The sequence below is a fragment of the Panthera uncia genome (assembly GCF_023721935.1).
Source record: "Panthera uncia isolate 11264 chromosome C1 unlocalized genomic scaffold, Puncia_PCG_1.0 HiC_scaffold_4, whole genome shotgun sequence".
NCBI classification, from domain to species: Eukaryota; Metazoa; Chordata; class Mammalia; order Carnivora; family Felidae; genus Panthera; species Panthera uncia.
Window position 1 is genome coordinate 26,234,507 of NW_026057585.1, and position 22,509 is coordinate 26,257,015.

General features: G+C 43.6%; 1 protein-coding gene across 1 annotated transcript in view; it reads left to right on the plus strand.

Annotated features, from left to right (window-relative positions):
* The window catches only part of ABCA4 (ATP binding cassette subfamily A member 4), a 131,758-nt gene that overhangs the window by 86,532 nt on the left and 22,717 nt on the right, over positions 1-22,509 (plus strand). Inside the window, exons 27-38 of the mRNA XM_049616790.1 lie at positions 2,100-2,344; positions 4,671-4,795; positions 5,278-5,376; positions 6,206-6,392; positions 10,389-10,483; positions 11,976-12,008; positions 13,468-13,573; positions 13,693-13,767; positions 13,999-14,168; positions 16,086-16,263; positions 20,155-20,270; positions 21,289-21,436. Of these exons, the coding sequence (XP_049472747.1) occupies positions 2,100-2,344; positions 4,671-4,795; positions 5,278-5,376; positions 6,206-6,392; positions 10,389-10,483; positions 11,976-12,008; positions 13,468-13,573; positions 13,693-13,767; positions 13,999-14,168; positions 16,086-16,263; positions 20,155-20,270; positions 21,289-21,436 (1,577 nt within the window). The remainder of the gene's footprint in view (positions 1-2,099; positions 2,345-4,670; positions 4,796-5,277; positions 5,377-6,205; positions 6,393-10,388; positions 10,484-11,975; positions 12,009-13,467; positions 13,574-13,692; positions 13,768-13,998; positions 14,169-16,085; positions 16,264-20,154; positions 20,271-21,288; positions 21,437-22,509) is intronic.

Below are 22,509 nucleotides of genomic sequence, written 5' to 3' on the forward strand. Positions count from 1 at the left end.
GAAGGGTCAGTGCTACTTCTGAAGGTGTGGCTCACAGCCAGTGACCGCTAGAGGGCAGTGGAAAGCCAGGGACAAACATGATTCTGACCACCCTCAGCTGGCGCACTCAGCTCTGGCCTGAACAGTGGGCTCCAGTCTGGATGGGGCATCAGAGAGAGAGCAGAGCTCATGGGATAGACATGAGGAGAGGCAGCACGAATCCCGCCAGAGGAGGACCAACCACAGCAGACATCAAACCTGAGCCCTGATCAGGGAAAGGAGGTGGAGATCTGGGGCTCTGGCACCTGGTCGTCAGAGAGCCTAGAGAAGCCAGGATAGTGCATTGCAGGTGCAATAAGTGTTCGCTGAAAGGATGACTGGGCTGGCCCAACTCCCTTTGCAGCTACCCTTGTCCTGGGGGACTTCAGGAGGGTTAAGAAAGCAGCTGAAACCAACCAATGTTCCTATAAGCTCTCCATTTATGTCCAACACGTTCTATAAATGAGCCTTAATCACTGATGATAGAGGCGCCTGGGTGCCTCAGTTGGTTAAATGTCCGACTTTGGCTCAGGTCATGATCTCACTGTTCATGAGTTCAAGCCCCGCGTTAGGCTCTGTGCTGACAGCTTGTAACCTGGAGCCTGCTTCAGTTTCTGTGTCTCCCTCTCTCTGCCCCTCTCCCCCTCAAAAATAAACATTGGGAAAATTTTTTTAAAAATCAGTGATGATGAACTATATAGCTTCAACATAACTAGTGCTTGCAGTGAGTAGTTTTTAAAGCACATTCTCATGTGTTAGCTCATTTAATCTTCATAACGACACTGTAAAATATTTTCATTTTCATTTTACAGGTGAGAAAGCCCAGATTCAGATAGGATGAGTCACTTAGCCCAATTTGTGCATCTACTAAGAGTCAGGATTCAAACCCAGGTCTCCTAACCCTAGTTCATTAGTCTTTCCACCACTTCTCAGTGGCCTCCAAGAATTTAGAAAGAACGAATTCAACTCTTAAATCCACAGGTTACACATGAATATATTTTGCTGTTTAAAGATTCAAATAGTAAAAAAAGGCTAAAATCACTCTTCACCCTCACCCCTCCCCACCCCCCCATCCCCGCCCTTTATCCAGCTCCACCTCTGGAGTGGTAACTGCTTTAACAGTTGGTGGGTATTCTGTCACAGCCTTGCAGTTACAGATGTGCGTATGTATGTATAAGATGCATTTTGTTGTATATGATAAACGTGCAACCTAACATAAATATGATCTTATTACACATATCGTTCTGCAACTTCAATTTTTTTTTACTAGTTATACATTTTAGACCTCTCTGTCAATGCATTTATATCTATCCTCTTCTCTTTAGCTACTGTAGAGAATTTTTAAAGGATTTCAGGTGATTCTGTCGACAGATGGTTTACACCAAAAAAAAGACAATTTTTTTTAAGTTTATTTATTTTGAGAGAGGGGGAGGAGAAGAGAGAGGGAGAGAGAGAATCCCAAGCAAGCTCAACGCTCAGCACAGAGCCTGACACAAGGCTTGACCTCACAACTGTGAGATCACAATCTAAGCCAATACCAAGAGTTGGATGTTCAACTGACTGAGTCACCCATGCACCCAAAAATAGAATTTTATTTTATTTTAAGTAGGCTCCATACCCAATGTGGGTCTTAAAGTCATGACCCTGAGTATAACAGTCACATGCTCTACTGAGTAAGCCAGCTAGGTGCCCCCCAAATTAGAATTTGTAAAAATTTATTGACATGCCTGAATTGATATTTTGTTGCTGATTTAAAGAAAAATTTAATGTTTTATTTATTTTTGAGAAAGAGACGGAGTGTGAGCAGGGGAGGGGCAGAGAGAGAGGGAGACACAGAATCTGAAGCAGGCTCCAGGCTGTGAGCTGTCAGCACAGAGCCCCATGTGGGGCTTGAACTCACGAACTACGAAATCATGACCCAAGACAAAGTCAGACACTTAACTGACTGAGCCACCCAGGTGCCCCTCTTGCTGATTTCAATGAAGAGAAAATGAGTTAAGTGAGAAAAAAAACAAAATGGCATATGGGAGCCAGACCCTGTGAGCATTTTTCTAAATTACTAATTCAGTCTTTCAAATCAGGTGGCGCTCCACAGAAGAGAGAAAACGCCAGTCTCCGACACCCTATGGAGAAGGCCAGACAGATTCCCCTGGGCTCCAATGGCTGCTCTGCAGAGCCAGCTCCTCACCAGGACCACTCTTCCTCGAAGCCAGAGGAACGCAGCCGGCTCAACACAGGAGCACAGCTCATCATCCAACATATGCAGGCATTGCTGGTCAAGCGATTCCACCACACTGCTCGCAGCCACAAGGACTTCCTGGCCCAGGTACTACTTTGGGCCCTTGCCTGTGCTTGGTTGCCGGTGGCCAAGGCCTGCCTGCACTCTGCCGGCCTTTCCATCCTCTCCTTGGCTTTCTCCTGCACAGGAGTTCAAACACAGCAATGAGCACCCTCTTTAGGTTCTATTGGCTTTCTTTGCTCCTTGCCAAACTTTATTTTGGTTCTTAGTAACATGAAGATCCTTTGTAAGCTTTTAACCTCACATAGCAGAGAAAATAAAATAATAGTGATTGTTTTTATTTTTGTTTTTAAGATTTTTGTTTTTAAGATTATTTTTATTTTTACAGCGAAGGGTGAAGTCATATTTTCATTCATTTTTGCATTGACCCTACATATCAAGGTCATTGGCCTCTTTTTTCTTTTTATTACTTTTTTATTAACTTTTAAATTTTAATTCCAGTGTTGTTAACCTACAGTGTTCTATTTGGATCAGGTATATCATATAGAGATTCAGCAATTTTATGTTACTCATGACAAGTGCCCTCCTCAATCCCCATCACCTGTTTCACCCACCTTCCACCACCTATCCCACCTTTGGTAATCATCAGTTTGTTCTCTGTAGTTAAGAGTCTGTTTCTTGGTTTGTCTCTCTTTTTTTCACCCCTGTGCTCGTTAATTTTGCCTCTTTAATTCCACATATGAGTGAAATCATATGGTATTTGTCTTTCTCAGACTGACTGATTTTACTTAGCATAATACTCTCTAGCTCCATCCATGTCATTGCAAATGGCAAGGTTTCATTGTTTCTTATGGCTGAGTAATATTGCGTTGTCTACATACACCACATCTTTATCCGTTCATGTAACGATGGATACTTGATCCGCTTCCATTGTTTGGCTATTGTAAATAATGCTGCAATACACATAGCGGTGCATGGATCCTTTGAATTAGTGTTTTTGTATGTTTTGGATAAATACTCAGTAGTGTGATTACTGGATCATAAGGTAGTTCTATTTTTAACTTTTGAGGAACCTCCATACTGTTTTTCACAGTGGCTGCACCAGTTTGCATTCCCACCAGCAGTGCATAAGGGTTCCTTTTTCTCCACATCCTCGCCAACATTTTTGTTTCTTGTGTTTTTTGATTATAGTCATTCTGACTATATGACTGGTATGGGTGGTATCTCGTTGTAGTTTTGATTTGCATTTCCCTGATGATGAGTGATGTTGAGAATCTTTTCATGTGTCTGTTGGCCATCTGGATGTCTTCCTTGGAGAAATGTCTGTTCATGTCTTCTGCCCATTTTTTAACTGGATTATTTGGTTTTTGTGTGTTGAGTTATATCAGTTCTTTATAAATCTTGAATGCCAGCCCTTTATAGGATCTGTCCTTTGCAAATATTTTCTCCCACTCCATAGGTTACCTTTTAGTTTTGTTGATTGTTTCCTTTGCCATGCAGAAGCTTTTTATTCTGATGTAGTTTCAACAGTTTATTTTTGTTTTTATCTCCTGTGCCTCAGGAGACATATCTAGAAAAACGTTGCTATTTCTGATGTCAGAGAAATTAGTGCCTGTGCTCTCTTCTAGGATTTTTATGGTTTTGGGTATCACATTTAGGTCTCTTCTCCATTTTGAGCTTATTTTTGTGTATGGTATAAGAAAGTGGTCCAGTTTTCCCAACACCATTTGTTGAAGACACTGTCTTTTTTCCATTGCTTCTTCTTTCATTCTTTGTCAAAGATTAATTGACCATATAATTGTGGGTTTATTTCTGTGTTTTCTTTTGTGTTCCATTGATCTATGTGTCTGTTTTTTTGCTGGTACCATATTGTTTTGATTACTACAGCTTTGTAATATAACTTGCAGTCTGGAATTGTGATACCTCCAGTTCTGTTTTTCTTTTTCAAAATATCTTTGGCTAATATCTGTGGTTCCCTGCAGATTTTTGGATTGTTCGTTCTAGTTCTGTGGAAAATGCTGTTGGTATTTTGATAGGGATTGCATTCAATCTGTAGATTGGGCACTCCTTTTTTTCTTTTTATTTGTTATTCAGATATGGAAACTCTGGTTCACCTCTGGTTGAACATTGGCCTGCTTCAGTGCTCAGGATTGGCCTACTTCAGCCATTCTTCAGTGGCTACCAGAACATTGTGCTTACTGCTACACAGCTTGCCTTTGCACATCTTCCCTTGTAATGTTCCCCAGAAGCCTGACCTTCTTTGCCAGGGGCCTAGTTATGAGGCTACGAGATGTTTAGAACAATGAGTGTGTGTGTATGTGTGTGTGTGTGTCTGTGTGTGTGTCTGTGTGTTGGTGTGGGAGTGTGTCTTTAACATACCACAGCCCACATTGCCATGTTTATTTTCTAACAGATTGTGCTCCCGGCCACTTTTGTGTTTTTGGCTCTGATGCTTTCCATCATCGTCCCTCCCTTTGGTGAATATCCTGCTTTGATCCTTCACCCCTGGATGTATGGGCAGCAGTACACTTTCTTCAGGTGCATAGTCTCTCTCATCCCTAAAGGTCATCATTCGATCCCATGGATTGTGGGGCTCCCAGGTCAGACTGCGTGGTGGACCTTCACCTTTTGACTCCCTGGGGCAGCAGCTAATGTGGTAGGGGTCCTTGGACTGCCCTCCAAAAGGAAGTTAGTGTACCTGCCACTTGGAAGTGGTGATTCCAAGTGGACAATCAGGACTGCCAAGAGTAAGGAAAGAGAAAGTAAAGGTTGGGTGAGTGGGTTGAACTCCACCTTTTTGAGGCACAGACATGATATGGCATCAGATCACTGGGCATGTTTGAGTAGCACACTCCCTTCTCGGAAGACCTATGACCACTCCTAGGCAGCATTCTGTGGCTTGTGTATGTGCCCGGTATGTAGCAGCCATTCAATAAATACTTGTCAAGTTGCATGTTGGCTGCTTTGTCCCTATGTCCCAGTCACGTGTCTGTCAGCTCAGCCCCTGTCACTCTGTCTAGTTTGGACCAGCCAGGCAGTGAGCAGCTTGCAGCACTTGCAGACGTCCTCCTGAACAAGCCAGGCTTTGGCAACCGCTGCCTGAAGGAAGAGTGGCTTCCGTAAGTCTTTGCGCACCCCCGTCCTACCATCACCAGCTGCCCCTCCCGGGGAGGGGGACCCTTATGGTGGGGTTCCGGGATGGCAGGTTGAGAGAGGCTCCACCTCAGTGCAGCTCTCTATTACATGGGTGCCTCCATATCCCTCACTGTCCCCCAGCCTCTCTTTCGACACCCATGTGCAAGGGTGTCACCACTTCTTAGGAAGCCCCTGCATCACCGGCAGCTCTGTATTTCTATAATTCTCAATATAGAAAGTTCCATACTGAACTGACATAAGCTTCCCACTTATTTGAAAGGAATCTGAACAGAGAAAGGAAGGAGGTGGGGGATGTGCTGTTGTTTAATTGGACCAAGAGTGGCATTAATTACATAAATGGCTAACTTTCAATTATTGCTGTAAGTATAGAGAAGGGAGTTATAGAAGGCAGTTGAAACCCACCAAAAATCCAACAATTTAAATATAATTGTAACTGCTCTCATTCAGTATTTTTCAGATATAGATAAGGGCCAAAATAGACTAATTTCAAACTCTTATTTGTTCTGTTTCTCAACAGCTAGAGGTGCCAGAAGGAAGAAAGCAGATAAAACAGTCCACAAAGTAGATAATTATTGCCCAGCCCCACACCTAGTCAATCAACAAAATTCTAGTCTTGATTTTTTTTTTTTTTTTTTTGAGCAGAAACTAACCTCCCAAGAATAGAAGAAGAAAATGCATGGGTCTGAGGAGAAAGAGGAAAGGCTAAGGAGAGGGTTGGGCATTATCTCTCATTTTTAGGGATTTTTTTATCAGCTGGAGCTGCTTGTGAAATATTTTTTTGCCTTCCATGAGGGAGTACCCCTGTGGCAATTCAACCCCCTGGAAGACTCCGTCTGTGTCCCCAAACATCACCCACCTGTTCCAGAAGCAGAAATGGACACCAGACGACCCCTCGCCTTCCTGCAGGTGCAGCACCAGAGAGAAGCTCACCATGCTCCCTGAGTGCCCAGAGGGCGCAGGGGGGCTCCCACCCCCTCAGGTACCTTGACCCTCCATGGGAAACCAGGGGCCCCGAATCTGCCTATGACAGCAGGGATTAGGGAAAGTAATACACTGTGCCTCCTGAGTTTCTAGCCAACTAACATTTCAAACTGACAGCTGAGTGAAGAGCCAGGTGAGTCCTGGGGTCCTCTCAGAAAGGTGCCAAAAGGCTCTAACACAGCCAATTAGAGAAGTATCCAATAGCTTCATTTTCCACCAAGCACTGCCTCTTCATTCTAGTCAAAAAAACTTTAAACATTGAAAAAAATATACAAGTCATGTATGCTTGTTACAAAAAGATTAGAAAATACCATTAAGTCAGGAGAAAAAAATCATCATATAATTGGAAATAGCCAATAACCTTTGCTTTTTATCCATCCAAACAGGATTATATTCAAAGTGCTGTCTCAAAACCTGCCATTTTCACTTAAAACATATGTTCATGTCAATAAGTATCCATTTGCATCATTGTTTTTCATGTCTGCATACTATCCCTCTGTTTCGATTTATTTTAATTTATTTAACCTCTCGTTGAACATGTGAGTTTTCAGTTTTTTCCATTATAAGCAGTGTCATAGTGTCCATTCAAATGCATATGTATTTGCACTCTTGTTAACAACCTAATTAAGAAGTTTGTCATGTGCCACGTAACTAACATGCATACACATGCATGCATATGCACACACAGACACACACAGCCACCTATGCTTTTCTCTGAGCAGCATCCTCTCTTGGGAGTTCTGAATCCCTTAATGTATCACAGTAAGTCTTTCCCAGGGGTTTCAGAGACAGTGAAAGGGGCCAGAGGAGTCTCATCCTGTGTTCAGTTGCTAACAAGCCCCACAGCTGACTTGCCCAGAACTGGGCCTTGTGTGGCCCTCTCTAATGATTTGCCACTGACTGATGATTCCCCAACAATCATAGTGTAACACAGTGGGACGAGCACTGGTGTTGGCATTAGAGAGCCCTGGGTTGGTTACTTGGCCTTTCTGAGCCTTAACTTCCTCACTTATAAATTAAAGGTAACTACTTATTTGATAGCATTATGTTGAGAACTCAATGAAATAATGTGACTAAAGAAACTGTAAACTCAATTGATGACAACCTCAAGCTAACAGTGAGTAAAATAAGAGGCAGTTTGTTTTTCTCTCATGTGGAAGTTTCTGCAGGCAGTCCATGACCTTGTGTTTTGTTGCTCCTCTATGGTAAACACGCCTCAGCCTCACTGCCCAAGATGGCAGAATCTACTTCTCTGGCAGCAGAATAGAAGAAAGGATGAAGAAGAGAGGACAGTGTGCAAATACACCATCTTTTAAGAAAGATTTCCAGAAGCTACCACACTGCACTTTCTCTTGTACATGATTAACCACAACTGAACATCAAGGCAGACTAGGAACTATAGTCTTTATTCTGAGTGGCCTTGTACCCAAGATAAAAGTATGTTACTATGGCCTACAGCAGAAAGTTAGAGCACATAATGGGGGACAACTGAATTTTACCATAGCGTCAGTCACAGTTGCTGGCCTATAAATGATTCTGTGTTTGTAAGCATCCTCCTTTCTCTTTTTTTATGCTAAAAGCATATGGCTTTATACTTCTCAAGCAATATGTTTTCCCCTTGAATCACAACTCAGCCACTGTAGAATCATAGAGATCCCATAGTAGGGAATCAGGGAACTTGCCCCAATTCTCTGTACCCCAAGAGAAAGCTTTGCTTCTGTTGTGATTACTGAGGGGCCCTGTGACCATGTCCACTCAGGTATATCCAGCATCAGGACACTGAGGGTGAGACGCTGGATGTCAAGTCCTTGGCTGGGAAGACAGGGAAAGAAGGCTAAGCATAGCTGTGTGAGGTTTCATTTCATCCGTGAATCCTACCTTCAAGCTGCCCGCCTAGTTTAGGAACTTTTTTCAGTAGTTACTCCTTGGTCCCTGGGCAGGGTGGGCTTTAACAGACCACCATAGCCGAGTCTTGGGAAAAGACGAGCCAGTTCCTGTGATTTTTTTTTTTGGTCACTTCTGCATTTCCTCACTATCATTAATGCTTCTCTTGGAAACAAAATTGAATCTCAGGCATCTGCACAGGAGGTGCCCTGTGTGTGTGTGTGTGTGTGTGTGTGTGTGTGTCACATACTCATATTTATACCCACTCACCCTGTTCACTCAGACACACTCTCCTATTCAGCCTGAAATAAGGCCAAAGGGTATGGGCTTCACTCAGAGGTAGTAAATTGTACACATCAGGAAAATGGGGATGCTGATGCAGTCTTCTCTAGGGTCCCTTGCTGCCCTAACATTCTTTGAATGGTGGTGGGCCCTGAGGTGGAAGTGCTCCATCCCTAACTTCTAGAATGCACAGAGATCAAGTTGTAGGAGTATTTTATTTGACAGAATTAAAAAAATTTTTTCTCACAAATTACCAGGCACCAGCAATTGTTCCAGCCTAGATTCTACCAGGGTAGCTTGGTCCCCTGGGTACCATTCTCAGCTTGGTGAGAATACAGGGTGATAGAGTGAAAATAGCTGGGCTGTGGAGACAGACAGCTAGAGATTGAAATCCTAGAACAATCACCTACAAGTTCTGTAACCTGGTGCAAGTTAGCTGAGCTTTCTGGACCTCAATTTCTCTGGCTGTAAATTAAAGCAACAGTTCCTCTTTCATAAGAGTATAAGGATGAAGGGAGACAACATATATGGAGGATTTAATACAATGTCTGGCTCACAGTAAGCGGTCAGTAGATGGTAGTTCTCCTAGCATTTGAGGAACCAAGTGAAGAAAATGAATTAAAAGGAGTAAAATGGGAATGGGGAAGGGAGACAGAAAGTATATAAAAATATAAGGAATGGTATGTGATGGTATATGTGATGTGTTTTTAATGCCACCAAAAATCCCCTCAGCTACATCTGGGTAGTGCCCGACACCCCAGGCTCCTGATTGACCAGAAACTGAACTAACAGTGTAGACCCAAATTTAAAGTAGTATTGCCACCTGGTGGCCAAACTCATGGGCTTTTTGAATCCTCTAAAGTCGAAATAAGTTTCCAGTTCTGGATATATTTTGAAGCGTATTATTACAATCTGTAAATTATAAGGCACTGCTTGACTTCTTTCATTCATGTCACAAATTTATTGTTTAAGCTACATTCCAGCTACTGTTCTGAGTGCTGGGGACACCACAGAGCTCTCACAGAATTCATGTCCTATGGGGAGGTAACAGAGAAACAAGCAGATGAACTGGAGAGAAAATTTCAAGCAGAGATGCAGATGTGAAGATAATACAGCAGTAGGTTATGATCGAGAATGACAGAAATATAAAATACTTCTCTGAGGAGAAAAATGTAGGTTGATACTTGAATGAGGAAGAGCTAGCCGTGTGAGGTTGTCCGGGCAGAGCAAAGAAGACAGAAGGCACTGCCAAGTGCAAAGCGACCTCAGGAATGAGGAGTGTGCACTGGAGATGCAGGGAAGATACGTGGGGAGGGTGAGGAGTAAGGAGAGTGGCGGCAGAGGGCCTCAGAGAGCAGGGCAGGGCCAGATCATGAGGCCGTGGCAGCCATGGTGATGATCCTCAGAGGATCCCACAGGTTATTTGAGTATGGAAAGCATGGAGTGGGGTATTCTGATTTATATTTTTAGAGCTCAGTCTGGCTTCTAGGTAGAAAATGGATTTTGGAAGGCCAGGGTTGAATGAGGGATACCAGTCTGGAAGTCTGTGTCGAGGTCCAGGTGAGGTCTGAGTGGAGGCTTGGACTAGGGTGGCAGTCTGGAACCGGAGGAATGAGGATATTTGTTTTGGAGTTGGCTCTATCCTACCTTGAAAATGGATTGGAGAAAAGAGAGGGGCCAAAGATGACTCCCACTTTTTAGTGTGGGAATTAGGCACATGCCAGTGCTTTAGTTAGTATTTTCCCAGCAGCTGAGTCCATAAATAATTTTTGGAGAATAACAAGCCTCAAATTCCAAGGTGATTAACACAGATGTCTCATTGCCTCAGAGAATACAGCACAGCTCTGAAATTCTACAAGATCTTACAAACAGGAACATCTCTGACTTCTTGGTAAAAACATATCCTGCTCTTATACGAAGCAGGTAAGAAGAGATTCTTTTATACTTTTAATCCTGGCTTCCTGTAGAATATATTAACTAGAGACAGAAGATAATTGATTCTCACAATGTATCAACTATCAGGGCAGCGGAAAATTTTATTTTCCCTGATTTGAGGGCCTCATCCAACCAAAAAAAAACAATTGAGACATATACAAGTAAAATGTAATTTAAGATTAATTTTGTTTTTGTTTTTTTTTTGTTTTATTTAGGCCAAGCCATCTTAAAGTTTAACCCATGTACCATTAAAAGTAACATAAGAAAGCATAGAGTTTATCCAGTAATGCAGCCTCATGTTTTAACTGGTTAAGAAACAGAGACCACATTTAGAGAGAGAGTAAAGGAGAAAAGGTAGAAGAAAAGGAGAGAAGCAAGAGGGAAAGTAAGAAGCAAAGAAGAGAAAGGAAAAAATCAGACCAACATAGGAAAAAGGCAGTGGGATGGCAGTGTGTGAGTGAGCCCACAGGTTGGCCAGGTTAACTGCACATTGCTGTAAATTATCACCTCCATCGCCTTAGTATGCCAGTGAGCTCTTCTGTAAGTGCTTGCTTCTCTCAGCTCTGCAGCTGTTCTTATCAGGCTCCACCCCGGGGATGAGTGGTTTCAGCAGCCCCTATCAGAGATCCACAACAGCATGCTCTAAAAAGAGGGTCAAAGGAAACCCTAATTCAGTCCCCATGTGCTCTGAGGCCTTAAAACATACTAATTTTAGTAGTGCATTCAGTTGCTTCCTCTATCAAACTCTGAACAAGGGATAAATGGACTCAGAACACACTGCTGGTGGTGAGAGCCGCTGCTGAGAGGGCAGTGCCAAGCCAGCAGTTAGCAAAATGAAAAATGCCATCCAAGCACAAAAATTAAGAGCAGAGTGCATAGAATTTATTCAATACTATAATAAACAGCAACCACCCAAACTTTGTTCTCAGCAACAAATTTTTGCAATATGGAATTTGGGATTTTGTGCTTGATGACCGTGATAGTTTCTGGGCCTAAACTATGAGGTCTAGAATTGGCATCTGCTCATTTCTTGTCTTATAATTTTACCCCTGATTGGCTGGAATTCAGTCCTTAACTTTGGGCTTAGACTAAGTCAGAACTTTTCCCAAGTGTGCAGGTAATTATGAGAGTCTTATTTATGCAGGATGGAAGATGGGAGGGCTGCAGTCTTCACTCTGAACTGGTATAGTAGTCCATATTTTCTGGGTCCAGATGGTCTAACAAATGACCTGACCACAGGGCCACGCAGAGGGCCCAGCATGTGGGATGTGACTTGGAGAGCCAATGGTGGAGTATGGTCCTTCCTCTGCATGTGTATTTGGGTTCAGCCCTTGGGCCTGGAGGCTTCCACACTGTTTGGATATCAGGAAATGCAAAACTGCCCTGGAGGACTGAGCTGCCCCAATGAATGTTTAGGAAGGAAAGTTAACACTACTGCCTTACTTATGGTATTCATCGTATGATTTGTTTTGGCTTTCAGCTTAAAGAGCAAATTCTGGGTCAATGAACAGAGGTAAGAAACTATTTTTGTAAGAAGTTGAAATCTCATATCCCTCTAAAATAATTGCACATAAAAAAAAGCCACATCTCAAAGCCATGTGGGCTGCTCTGTATGTACTCAGGAATTCACAAGACACGTCCTGAAGGATATGTAGCTCTGACAGTAGGTGCTCAGCAGTTGATCTCGGTGGATCTATATGGGAGGTGGTATTTCCTGAGGAGGAGTTCCAGAGCATTCTCACTTGGAGAGGGTTCTAAAACTTCACAAGGATAACAGTGTAGAAGGCTGCAGTGAGAGGACTCATAACCTAAGCCCTGCCACTCTGGCATATCCCTTTCGAGCCTCAGGGAGTCTGGCCCAGCCCCAGACTCACCCTGTTCCTGGGACGTTCTGGAGGCTCAAATGGTTTCAGAGGTTTGGAGGATCATCCAGGGATATTCTAAGAAGAGGATCATCCAGGGATATTCTAAGAATGAGCTGTCCTCCCGGGGTCCCTCAGGAATAGGACTTCTACAATGAAAGCAGAGCTGATGTTGACTTGATTTCCTGGGTAGAGTCTGGACCACGAAAGGGAAATCCCCCTAGAGGGAAGTGTGGGGCTTCAGTTGAAGCAGAAATATTGGGGGGGGGGGTGCAGTTTAAATCCCTGAGAAATAAAGTTCCCCTCTTCTGCCTTGCCTAAGCAGCACATTAATTTTATCCTGTCTGGGAGTTTGGCTTTTATCCTGCCACTGAAGGGCTTTAAACCAGAGAGCGACAGGCTCAGATCAGTGTTTGAGGATGATCACTTGAGACTTCCAAGCACTGTGGAAGATCGATTAGAGCAGGAGAGCCAATGCTAGGACCCCAATTATGGGGCTAAAGGCAGAGAGGATGGTGAGGGACTGCCGGAGGCAGGCAGGGGTTGAGAGGCACGGACAGAGAGGCCCAGCGGGACTGATCCTGACCAGATGAAGGTGAGCCCACTGCTGCCAGAAGTGCCCGCAAAGCACAGAAGTGGACCCATAAAGGAATCATTGGTTGGAGTGTAAGGAGAGTCAAGGAAGACTTCAAAGAGAAGATGACGTATAACAGATGAGTTGGAGTTGGCCAGTTGCTCAAAAGAGGGAAAGACACTCCCAGGAAGCTAGCAGCCCCGCAGAGGCAGAGAAACTAAGGCAGCCTGGACCATCAGGGGCTCTGGAAGTGATTTGATGTGGCTGGAATATGCCACTTGAGGGAAGGCATGAGGAGGGGCTAAGTTGGAGAGGTAGGCAGAGACCAAGCTCAGTAAAGATTAGGACTTATCCCGGAGGCAACAAGGAAGTGTTAATAGTAGGTTTGTAAAGTGGAGCCATGTTGTTCCCTGGTCCAGAAAATCCCCCTCAAAGTACACATTTCCCTTCAGAACCTGAGAGAGTTACTGACAAGTAGGAAGCAGCACAAGCACAGTTCATGGCACTGACTTGAGGACTTCTTGTTCCCTTGTCAGGTACGGAGGAATTTCCATCGGAGGAAAGCTCCCGGTTCTTCCCATCACTGGGGAAGCACTCGTTGGATTTTTAAGCCACCTTGGCCAGATAATGAATGTGAGCGGGGTATGTAAACAGATTGAAGATTTGAATAGAACTTTTGACATGCTGGTTATCATGAAACAAATGATCATGAGGGCTAAGCAGGGAAGAAACCCTGGTGCTTGTTCATTATGGTTTTCTAGGGCCCCATCACCAGAGAGGCCTCTAAAGAAATGCCTGCTTTCCTGAAACATCTAGAAACTGAAGACAACATTAAGGTATTGGCCCTACATAATCTGCCCTAGAGCTAAAAATTCACATAAGCTAGTTATTTTAGTTTTATTTTCCCAGCTTAATTAAATTCCATCCCTTCTCCTGTTGAAATCTAGCATGGAATGTCTTCCAGCTGCCAAACCCTTCTTCCTCCTTACATTCTTTTTCCTGCAGCTCATTTTTTCTCTAAACAGCTGTAGCACCACCTAACAAAGCCTATTATCTCTGTCCCATAGGTATGGTTTAACAACAAAGGTTGGCATGCCCTGGTGAGCTTTCTCAATGTGGCTCATAACGCCATCTTGCGGGCCAGCCTGCACAAGGACAAGAACCCTGAGGAGTATGGCATCACCGTCATAAGCCAGCCCCTGAACCTGACCAAGGAGCAGCTCTCAGAGATCACAGTGTAAGCCACCATGGCCCCCAACCTCACAGCTTGCTTGTCACCCTCTCCATTCTTTGGACACCCCAAGAGGATTCTCACTAACATGAGCTGCTGGGCTGGATGGCAAGGTTGTTAAATTAGGCACACATGAACATGAGACTTTCAAACGCCTTGTGTACCAAACTGTTTGGCCATTCTTTCTCTTGGTATTTATTTGGAAAGTAAGCATGTATATAGTTCTCTTCCCTTTCAGGTCTTGATAACAAGTTGCTCCTGGAGCTTACACAAATATTCTCCTTTCCAGTATGCAAAGTGACTGCCAGGAACTGGGAAAGTTGAGTCAGTCTTTCATCTCCCCAGAAGTAATCATCTTAGATTCTGGTAATATCCCTCAGATGACCAGGTTTTCAAGATATCAATAGATCTTTGCCTTCCTCAAGCTTAGGTTCTTACTGCACATTTTCTGGCAGTAAAAAACAATAATCTTGTGCAATTTTGTAGTATGTGTGCTCCATTTGAGGCCTGTTTTTGGTGGGTATGCCTTTGTTAGTGCAGAATTCTTCTGGTAGGCTGTGAGGGTCCACGTTTTCCTATCCCAGTATATTGCCCTGAACACTGGGCCCTGAACATGTCAAATGTCATCAGCTAAAACTTGGGCCCTGGTCCCTCTGGCCTTCCTCTGGATACCCTCTGAGGCCCTAAACTAAGGAAGAATAGTCTATCCTACACCAGTTCTCACTCAGTCCAAGTTTCTGTGTCTTCTGCTAAGCCTCTTGAATCTGAAATAAGAAATAGGAATCTTCTGAGGTTATAAAAGTAGCATATGAAATAGTATATGTTCATTAAATAAAGTTTATAGAATAGGGTTTTTTAAATTTATTTAATGTTTTCATTTATTTTTGAGACAGAGAGAGACAGAGCATGAGCAGGGGAGGGGCAGAGAGAGAGGAAGACACAGAATCCGAAACAGGCTCCAGGCCCCGAGCTGTCAGCACAGAGCCTGACGCAGGGCTCGAACTCACAGACCATGAGATCATGACCTGAGCCGAAGTCAGATGCTTAACCGACTGAGCCACCCAGGCGCCCCTAGAATTTTATTTTTTATTTATTTTTTTATATGTCAGTTTATAGAATAGGGTTTTAAAAACTTACTTGCCGTAACCCTACACAGTTTTTGCCTCTAAACATTTTTGTGTGTTTTCTTCCAGTTATTTATTCTGTTTTTACTATATGTATGGATCATGTTCTTTGTAGTTTTATCAGGGCAGCACAAAAAGCGCTCCTTTCTCTGTGAGGGCACTGCCCCACACCAGGGTCATAGTTTGTATGTGAAGCTCAGGCAGACTTCAGCCCACACCTGCCCCCTTAGCCACATGCTTTCTCTTCAATCCAGGGAAGGGTGAATAGAGCCAAGCTTCTATGTAACTGGCCTGTACTCTTTTCACTTAAATTTACATTATGAACATTTCTCCATGTTGTGATATGTTTCTTGAAAACGTGACTTAACAAGATTTCACACACCCTATTGCTCTACATAGAAAATTCAAGTTATCTATTGACAAATTATGAGAACTAATGAGAGCATTATAGTATATGAGATTAATATAAGAATCCATTTCTATATACCATCAACAGATAATTAGAAAACATAATAAAATTTGTTTAGATTATCATATTAACATGGAAAATATTCAATGTTCACATTAATATTAGTATTCAGTTGTAACGTGGAACAGGAAGCCACAGATACCCATTTAACCTTGACCCAGTTTGACTAGCACAATTGAGTGAAGCGACAAGCTTCCAGCCACTGAAGGGGATTCTGGAGGCTGCTACCTGGAGTTGGGTGAGGACTTCCCAGAGTCTAACTTTGTCTTTCTCCTGCATTTGCTCCTCCTTCTTCACCTCTGTCTCCCCTTGTCTCTCGTCCTGCTGCAGGCTGACTACTTCGGTAGATGCTATGGTTGCCATCTGTGTGATTTTCGCCATGTCCTTCATCCCAGCCAGCTTTGTCCTTTATTTGATCCAGGAGAGGGTAAACAAAGCCAAGCACCTCCAGTTTGTCAGTGGAGTGAGCCCCATAACCTACTGGCTGACCAACTTCCTCTGGGACATTGTAAGTGTCAGATCATGGCACCTCCCTTGCCTCCAAGGCCCAAGGCAGCAGGTGTTTGTCTGCTCTGACTGAGGGGACATGGCAGGGTGGGGCTCTCATACTGTCAGGGCTACAGGAGGTGCTGTGCCGAGGGCCTTGTGTGTTTGCTGTCTCTTTGAAAGGTACAGAATTAGAAGCCCCAAGCTGGGGAAGGATGTGGGGCTCAGCCTAACAACTGCTGAGTGAGGGCACCGAGGGGCCTTCTGACCCACTGAATAATCATTGCACTGCAGGCATGAGGCTGGCCTTCTGGACATAATCTGGAGCTGAAGAGGTGATATCAAGAGGTCCTTCATCCTACATTCTCTTCTTACATACTGACCTACCCCTAAAAGGGGGAGGATGGAACTTCCCTTGTGGTAGAATCACCAAATAAATATAGGACATCAGTTAATTTTAAATTTCAGATAAAACAATGATTTTAGTATGAGTATATCCCACTCACCCCCCCCCCCAAATATTGCATAGGACAGACTTACACTAAAAAAAAAGTATTGGTTGTTTATCTGAAATTCAAATTTAAATGGGCATCCTATATTTCTATTGGCTAAATCTGGCAACTCTACCCAGTGGTCTTACTTTGTTTTCCCCATTAAATCCAATTAGCCACCACTTTAGGGAACATAAAGAAAAAATTATTTATCAAGTCAACAGCAGACTACCACCTCTCTGACAACCAAGGTTGTTGGGAGCAGGAAGAAGTCAGGGTGGGTTAATTTATGACAGGCCACAGGATCAAAATAATTTGGTAGCAAAGGCTTAGTTATATTGTAGCAGGGATCATTATGATACCAGCTCGTGTTTTCTGGGGACTGTGGGTGGGTAACAAGATCCTTTATTTTATCCCAGTATTCTAAGACTAACGGGAGTCTCTACTTCATGTTATGATAAGATATATCATGGTGGAGGTCAACACAAACAACTTTTTTCACTGTGGTTTTTAATAATTATGATAAATACTAGGGTTTATAAAGACATGATTTCTTTTCTCTTACTCAGCTTCCTAAACACATTCATCACTTAACATTACAAAACCAGAAATCTATCAGTAGCAGCTAAGTTCTTTCCTCTCTGTCCTGTCTACCTGAGAAAACACTGAATGCATGGGGAGGAATCAGAACCTGCAAGCCTCACTTTGGATGAGAACATCACGTGTAGCCACCCACACTGGCCCTGTGCTTTAAACATGAAAGGAGCTAGGCTTGCCTGCATTGAAAAGCTATTCAAGTCCTGGTCTTTGCATTCTACTTTTTTTTAAAGACAAGGATTATAAAATTTATACTTCAGGCTAACCCATGTGTTTGCCTATCTATAGAGATCTCTGAGCCAAAGGAGAAATTTGTGGCTGGAAGGGTAGATAGAGTGGGTATCTCGATGAGAGGTGATATTAGCAAAGTAGACATTTGGCAGGCCAATGAAGAGTTAGAAGATGGTGAATATGATGCTATCATGCTTCTGAGGCTCTAAAATTTTAAGACTGGCCTGGAATCTGAACTGTAGGATCTACAGTGTTGGAGCTTAGCACCCTCACTAACCAGTGGCAAAAAGATAACATATGCCTGAGGGTCATTGTTGAATGAATGAGTGAGTGAATGAATGAATGAATAAGCACTTATTGTTTATATCATTCACTCAGCACAGATAGGATATTTTAGGTTATTTTTTTAATGTTTATTTTTGAGAGAGAGAGCACATGTGCAAGTGCAAGTTGGGGAGGGACAGAGCAAGCTCTGTCTGAAGCAAGCTCCAGGCTCTGAGCTGTCAGCACAGAGCCCGACACACGGGGCTGGAATCCATGAATTGTGAGATCATGACCTGAGCTGAAGTTTGACACTTAACCGACTGAGCCACCCAGGCACCCCCTAAGTTATTTTTTATATGTCATCTGTTTTTCTTTCAATTTTGAAACAATCACAAAATTGTTATAAAAATAGTTCAACACTTTTTTTCTAAGCCATTTGAGGGTAACTTCCCAACAGGATGCTTTTCACACACACACACACACACGTACACCTCGTACCTCCAGTGTCTACCTCCTATAAATGAGGACACACCCAATACAGTCACAACATAACTGTCAACATCAGGACACTAGCACTGGTGGGTCACCTCCATCTTGTCCTCAGACCCCACTCAAATTTCATTAATTGCCCCAATAATGTCTTTTCTAGAAAAGAGTCTAGCTCTGAGTCACTGCATTTTGTTGTCCTCTCTCTTCACTCTCCTTCAATTTGGAATGGTTCCTCAGTCTTTTCTTGACACCCACAACCTTGACCTTTTAAAGATCATAGGCCAGTTATTTTGTAAAATGTTCTTTGAGTTTGACCCAAGTTTTCTCATGATTAGATTCAGGTTATCGTGAATGGTGGTATCATTCATTCAGTGGTATCATGAATGTACTCTGTTCTTCTCACTGCATCTGATCAGGTAGCTTCTGATTTCAGTTTGTTCTATTACTGATGATGGTCACTTTGGTCACAAGGTGTCTGCTGAGTTCCTCCATTTTATAATTGATAAGAGTTGGGGGAGAGGTACTTTGAAGCTATGTAAATATCCTATTTGTTATCAGACTTTCCGTTTATTTATGTATAGCCATGTGGATTAATGATTCCTGTGTTAATTACAGCCTGATACCATTCTTATTCATTTTGATGCTCAGATTATCCCGTTTGGCCAGTGGGAGCCCCTTCAAGCCAACTTTTGTTTTCTCTCGACTTGTGTCTTCATCTTGCTTGAGCACCTCCATGCTCCCTGGCATAGTGAGATGTTCCAGGCTCATCGTGTACGTCCCTCAGCCCTATCCTGGAATCAGCCATCTCCTTGTGGAACGCTGGTTCCTTCCTATGGAAAATAATCCTCAGAAACCAAGATCTCAGGGCTATATATTTTCTCTGCCACTGAGGTATCAGTGGCTTCAGGCCTTCTCAATGGAGAGAGATGTATGTATATACATAGATATACACGCATTTACATCTGTATTTCTCTGTCTACACACCAAACAATATGAGCTCACTAAAACCTCCATTTCCAATCCCAACACCATGGGTTCTCTGTGTTTCCATATTTGTGACTCTTCCTCAAGAGTGAGGAACTGGCTTCTGTTACCCCTGACTCATTTACCTGCCTGCACAATATACCTGTATGGAACAAGTCTCCCATCTCTGCCACCATCTTCTCCCTCATGTGGACATCCCCCTCTAGTTGCTCCAGCTGCCCCCTGTGTGGAGGTCCTCCTCATTCTGCTCTGGCTCTGATAGCCCCAACCAGATCGACCCCTATAAGGACATGCTCCAATACCCCACACCAGCCGGCCCTCTGTGGGATGCTCTCCTCACTCTTCTCAGGTTCTCATCCTGCTTGGGACTGCTGTGACACCTCCTGTAACCCCATTGTGGGTGCCCACCTCTCCCTGTCCATCCTGGACTTTAGGACTGAATTGTGTAGGAAGGGAAGAAAAGGGATAAAGTGGTAAAATGGTATCATCTATTTGAAATTCATGAGGCCAAGACCTAAATATTTTAATTTTTTTCTGAATCCAGAGACATGCTTAGAAAGTAGAATCAACAGGACTTTGTGACCACTTAGAAAGAGAAAATGAAAGATTAGGTGGAATTTGATAATTCATTCTTTCAAAAGATATAGGCTGAAAGTTTCCTGCACTGGGACGTGGAAGTGGGGAGGAAAAGGAGGACAAAGGATGACTTACCATATGTTTGCTAACTAAGAACTGTTCAGACAGAATCAGAATCCCAGACCATAATAAGTCCTGGAGGAGTCTGCCCCAAGCCTCATTTTATAGAACTGAAAATAGAGGTCTCTAGAGGTTAAGTGCCTTGTTCTCCTCTCTTCAAGATGAATTATACTGTGAGCGCTGCTTTGGTGGTGGGCATCTTTATTGGGTTTCAGAAGAAAGCCTACACTTCTCCGGAAAATCTTCCTGCCCTTGTTGCACTGCTCATGCTGTACGGGTGAGTTGTTTGGCATTAGCTAATGCTGCCCAAAGGAAAGCCAGGGGAGGGGGATGCTCTTCTGACAAAAAAACAGAGTTTCTGGCAGCCACATTAGCTTCCAGCACCCAATAGGGTGTGTGGCTACCGACAAGGAATTTGTCTGTCTTCTGTTTCTGACTCCACACATGGAGGTGTTCCTGGGGCTCAAATGAATCTTCTTCCACACAAACTGTGGCCTGACCAGAGTCTGGGGATCTGTCATTCTCCCATGCCTCACCCAGCTCTGATTCTGATTCATCTATGGCCAGCCTGTCCATCTCAGTGTTTCCAACTGTACTGGCCAAGAGTTATTTGCACACAGAAGACTGCAGCTGAAAGGCTGTTCCTGAGTCAGGGCCAGAGGATGACACAAGGATTAAATCCCATAGAATCATACAGCAAAGCATGCAACTTTATATCCAGGCCTACCTCTTACTGTATAACACTGTCCTGTAACCACAGACAAGTAATCTGGGCCTCAGTTTCCTCATCTATGAAATGGAGATAGTGATACCTGATCCTTCCTACGTGGGTCAGTAAAGTCCTGCCAGAGCAATGGTCTCTATTCCTCTCTCTTAGAAATAGAGAATTCAGGAACCAGCCTGACTGTGACATACCAACTCAAGTGAATTTTAATGATGAGCCTATTGGGATCTTAGCTTAGGTTTGGTGATCCAGACTAGAGTGGGAAGCATTGCAGGTTAGAGACTGCCCCCTCTGCTTTGTAAAAGGCTTTGTAGTTTATAGGTACATTCACAGCCACCATCTCACTTGCTCCTCACCAAACCCCCATAGGTGGTCAGGGGAGGCATTATTATCTCCCTTCAAAGATAAGGAACATAGACCAAGGGATGGAGTAGCTTTCTGGTCTTCCTGGGACTCCCACCAGTTCAAACATGTCACCTCGTGTGAAGGGAATGTATTATATTTAGTGGTGGTACAGGAAATGGAATAGAGACTGGAGTTCTGTCCCACTGAGTTATGTCATTTCACACAGATGGGCAGTCATTCCCATGATGTACCCAGCATCCTTCCTGTTTGATATCCCCAGCACAGCCTATGTGGCCTTGTCTTGTGCTAATCTGTTCATCGGTATCAACAGCAGTGCCATCACCTTCATCTTAGAATTGTTTGAGAATAACCAGGTAAGCATAACTTTCATGGCTTTCTTGTTTGATTACTAAAATACTAGAGAGTATTTGATGGTCAGGTAGAGCCATGGGCAAGTACTGTGGCTGGAAAATCTTAGTGCATACATGAATGTTGCTTCCTCCTCTCCTCCCTCTCTCTTGCTCCCTCCCTCCATGCCTACCTCTGTGCCTGCCTCCCTCTTTCCTTTCATTTCCTTTCCGTTCCTTTCCTTCCTTCCTTCCTTCCTTCCTTTTTTCCTTTAAGCTCATTTAACTCTTTTAAGTTTATTTGTGTGCTCTGAGTGTCATGGTTTTCTGAGCTCATTCTGCAAGCTATAAATGACTTTCTGTGATCCTAAGCTTTTAGATTTTCTTATTCTTTCAGGGTTTCCTTGGTGACTTTTGGTGTTCGGTTTTCTACACACACACACACACACGCACACACACACACACACACACACGTAATACATTCATGTGATTTCAAAATTTAAAAGGAGCAAAAAGGCACATAGGAAGTCTCCTTCCTACCCCTGTTTCCCAGTCACTTAGGAGGCAAACTTGCATTTCAGTTTCTTGGTGTTCTGGCAACAAATAAGCAAATTATATGTTTTCTTTCTCCCACTTTCTTATACAAATTGTAACAGAATAACATTTACTACATGAAACTTAATCCTGAAGATAGGGTTAGGAATTTATGGTGCTGATGATTCATTTTTATGAGCTATAAATTACAGTTGACCTGTCCGCATTCCCCAGACTTCTTGCCCAGAAAGAGCTGGCCAGACTAATCCCTAAAACAATGGCAGTGGCTCCAGGGCTGTTTCTGCTTGCACTCCCACTCCCAGCCTGGTGTGTCCGAGCCTTGCCTGTGGCTGGCCTGGAGCACTCTCAAGCACTGGTAGGCTCATCACATGCCTGTGTCCCCAGTGGCCTCTCTAGCCTGTCCCTCCCCTAGTAGGTCTTCGTAGTTCAGAGTGTAAGCACCAGCCAGCACATCTGCACTGCTGTTCTGTGGCCCCTGTCCCTACTCCTACCCCTAGGCCCTGCTGGGAGGACCTGTGGCAAATCTGCACTAACCCCCTCTGCCC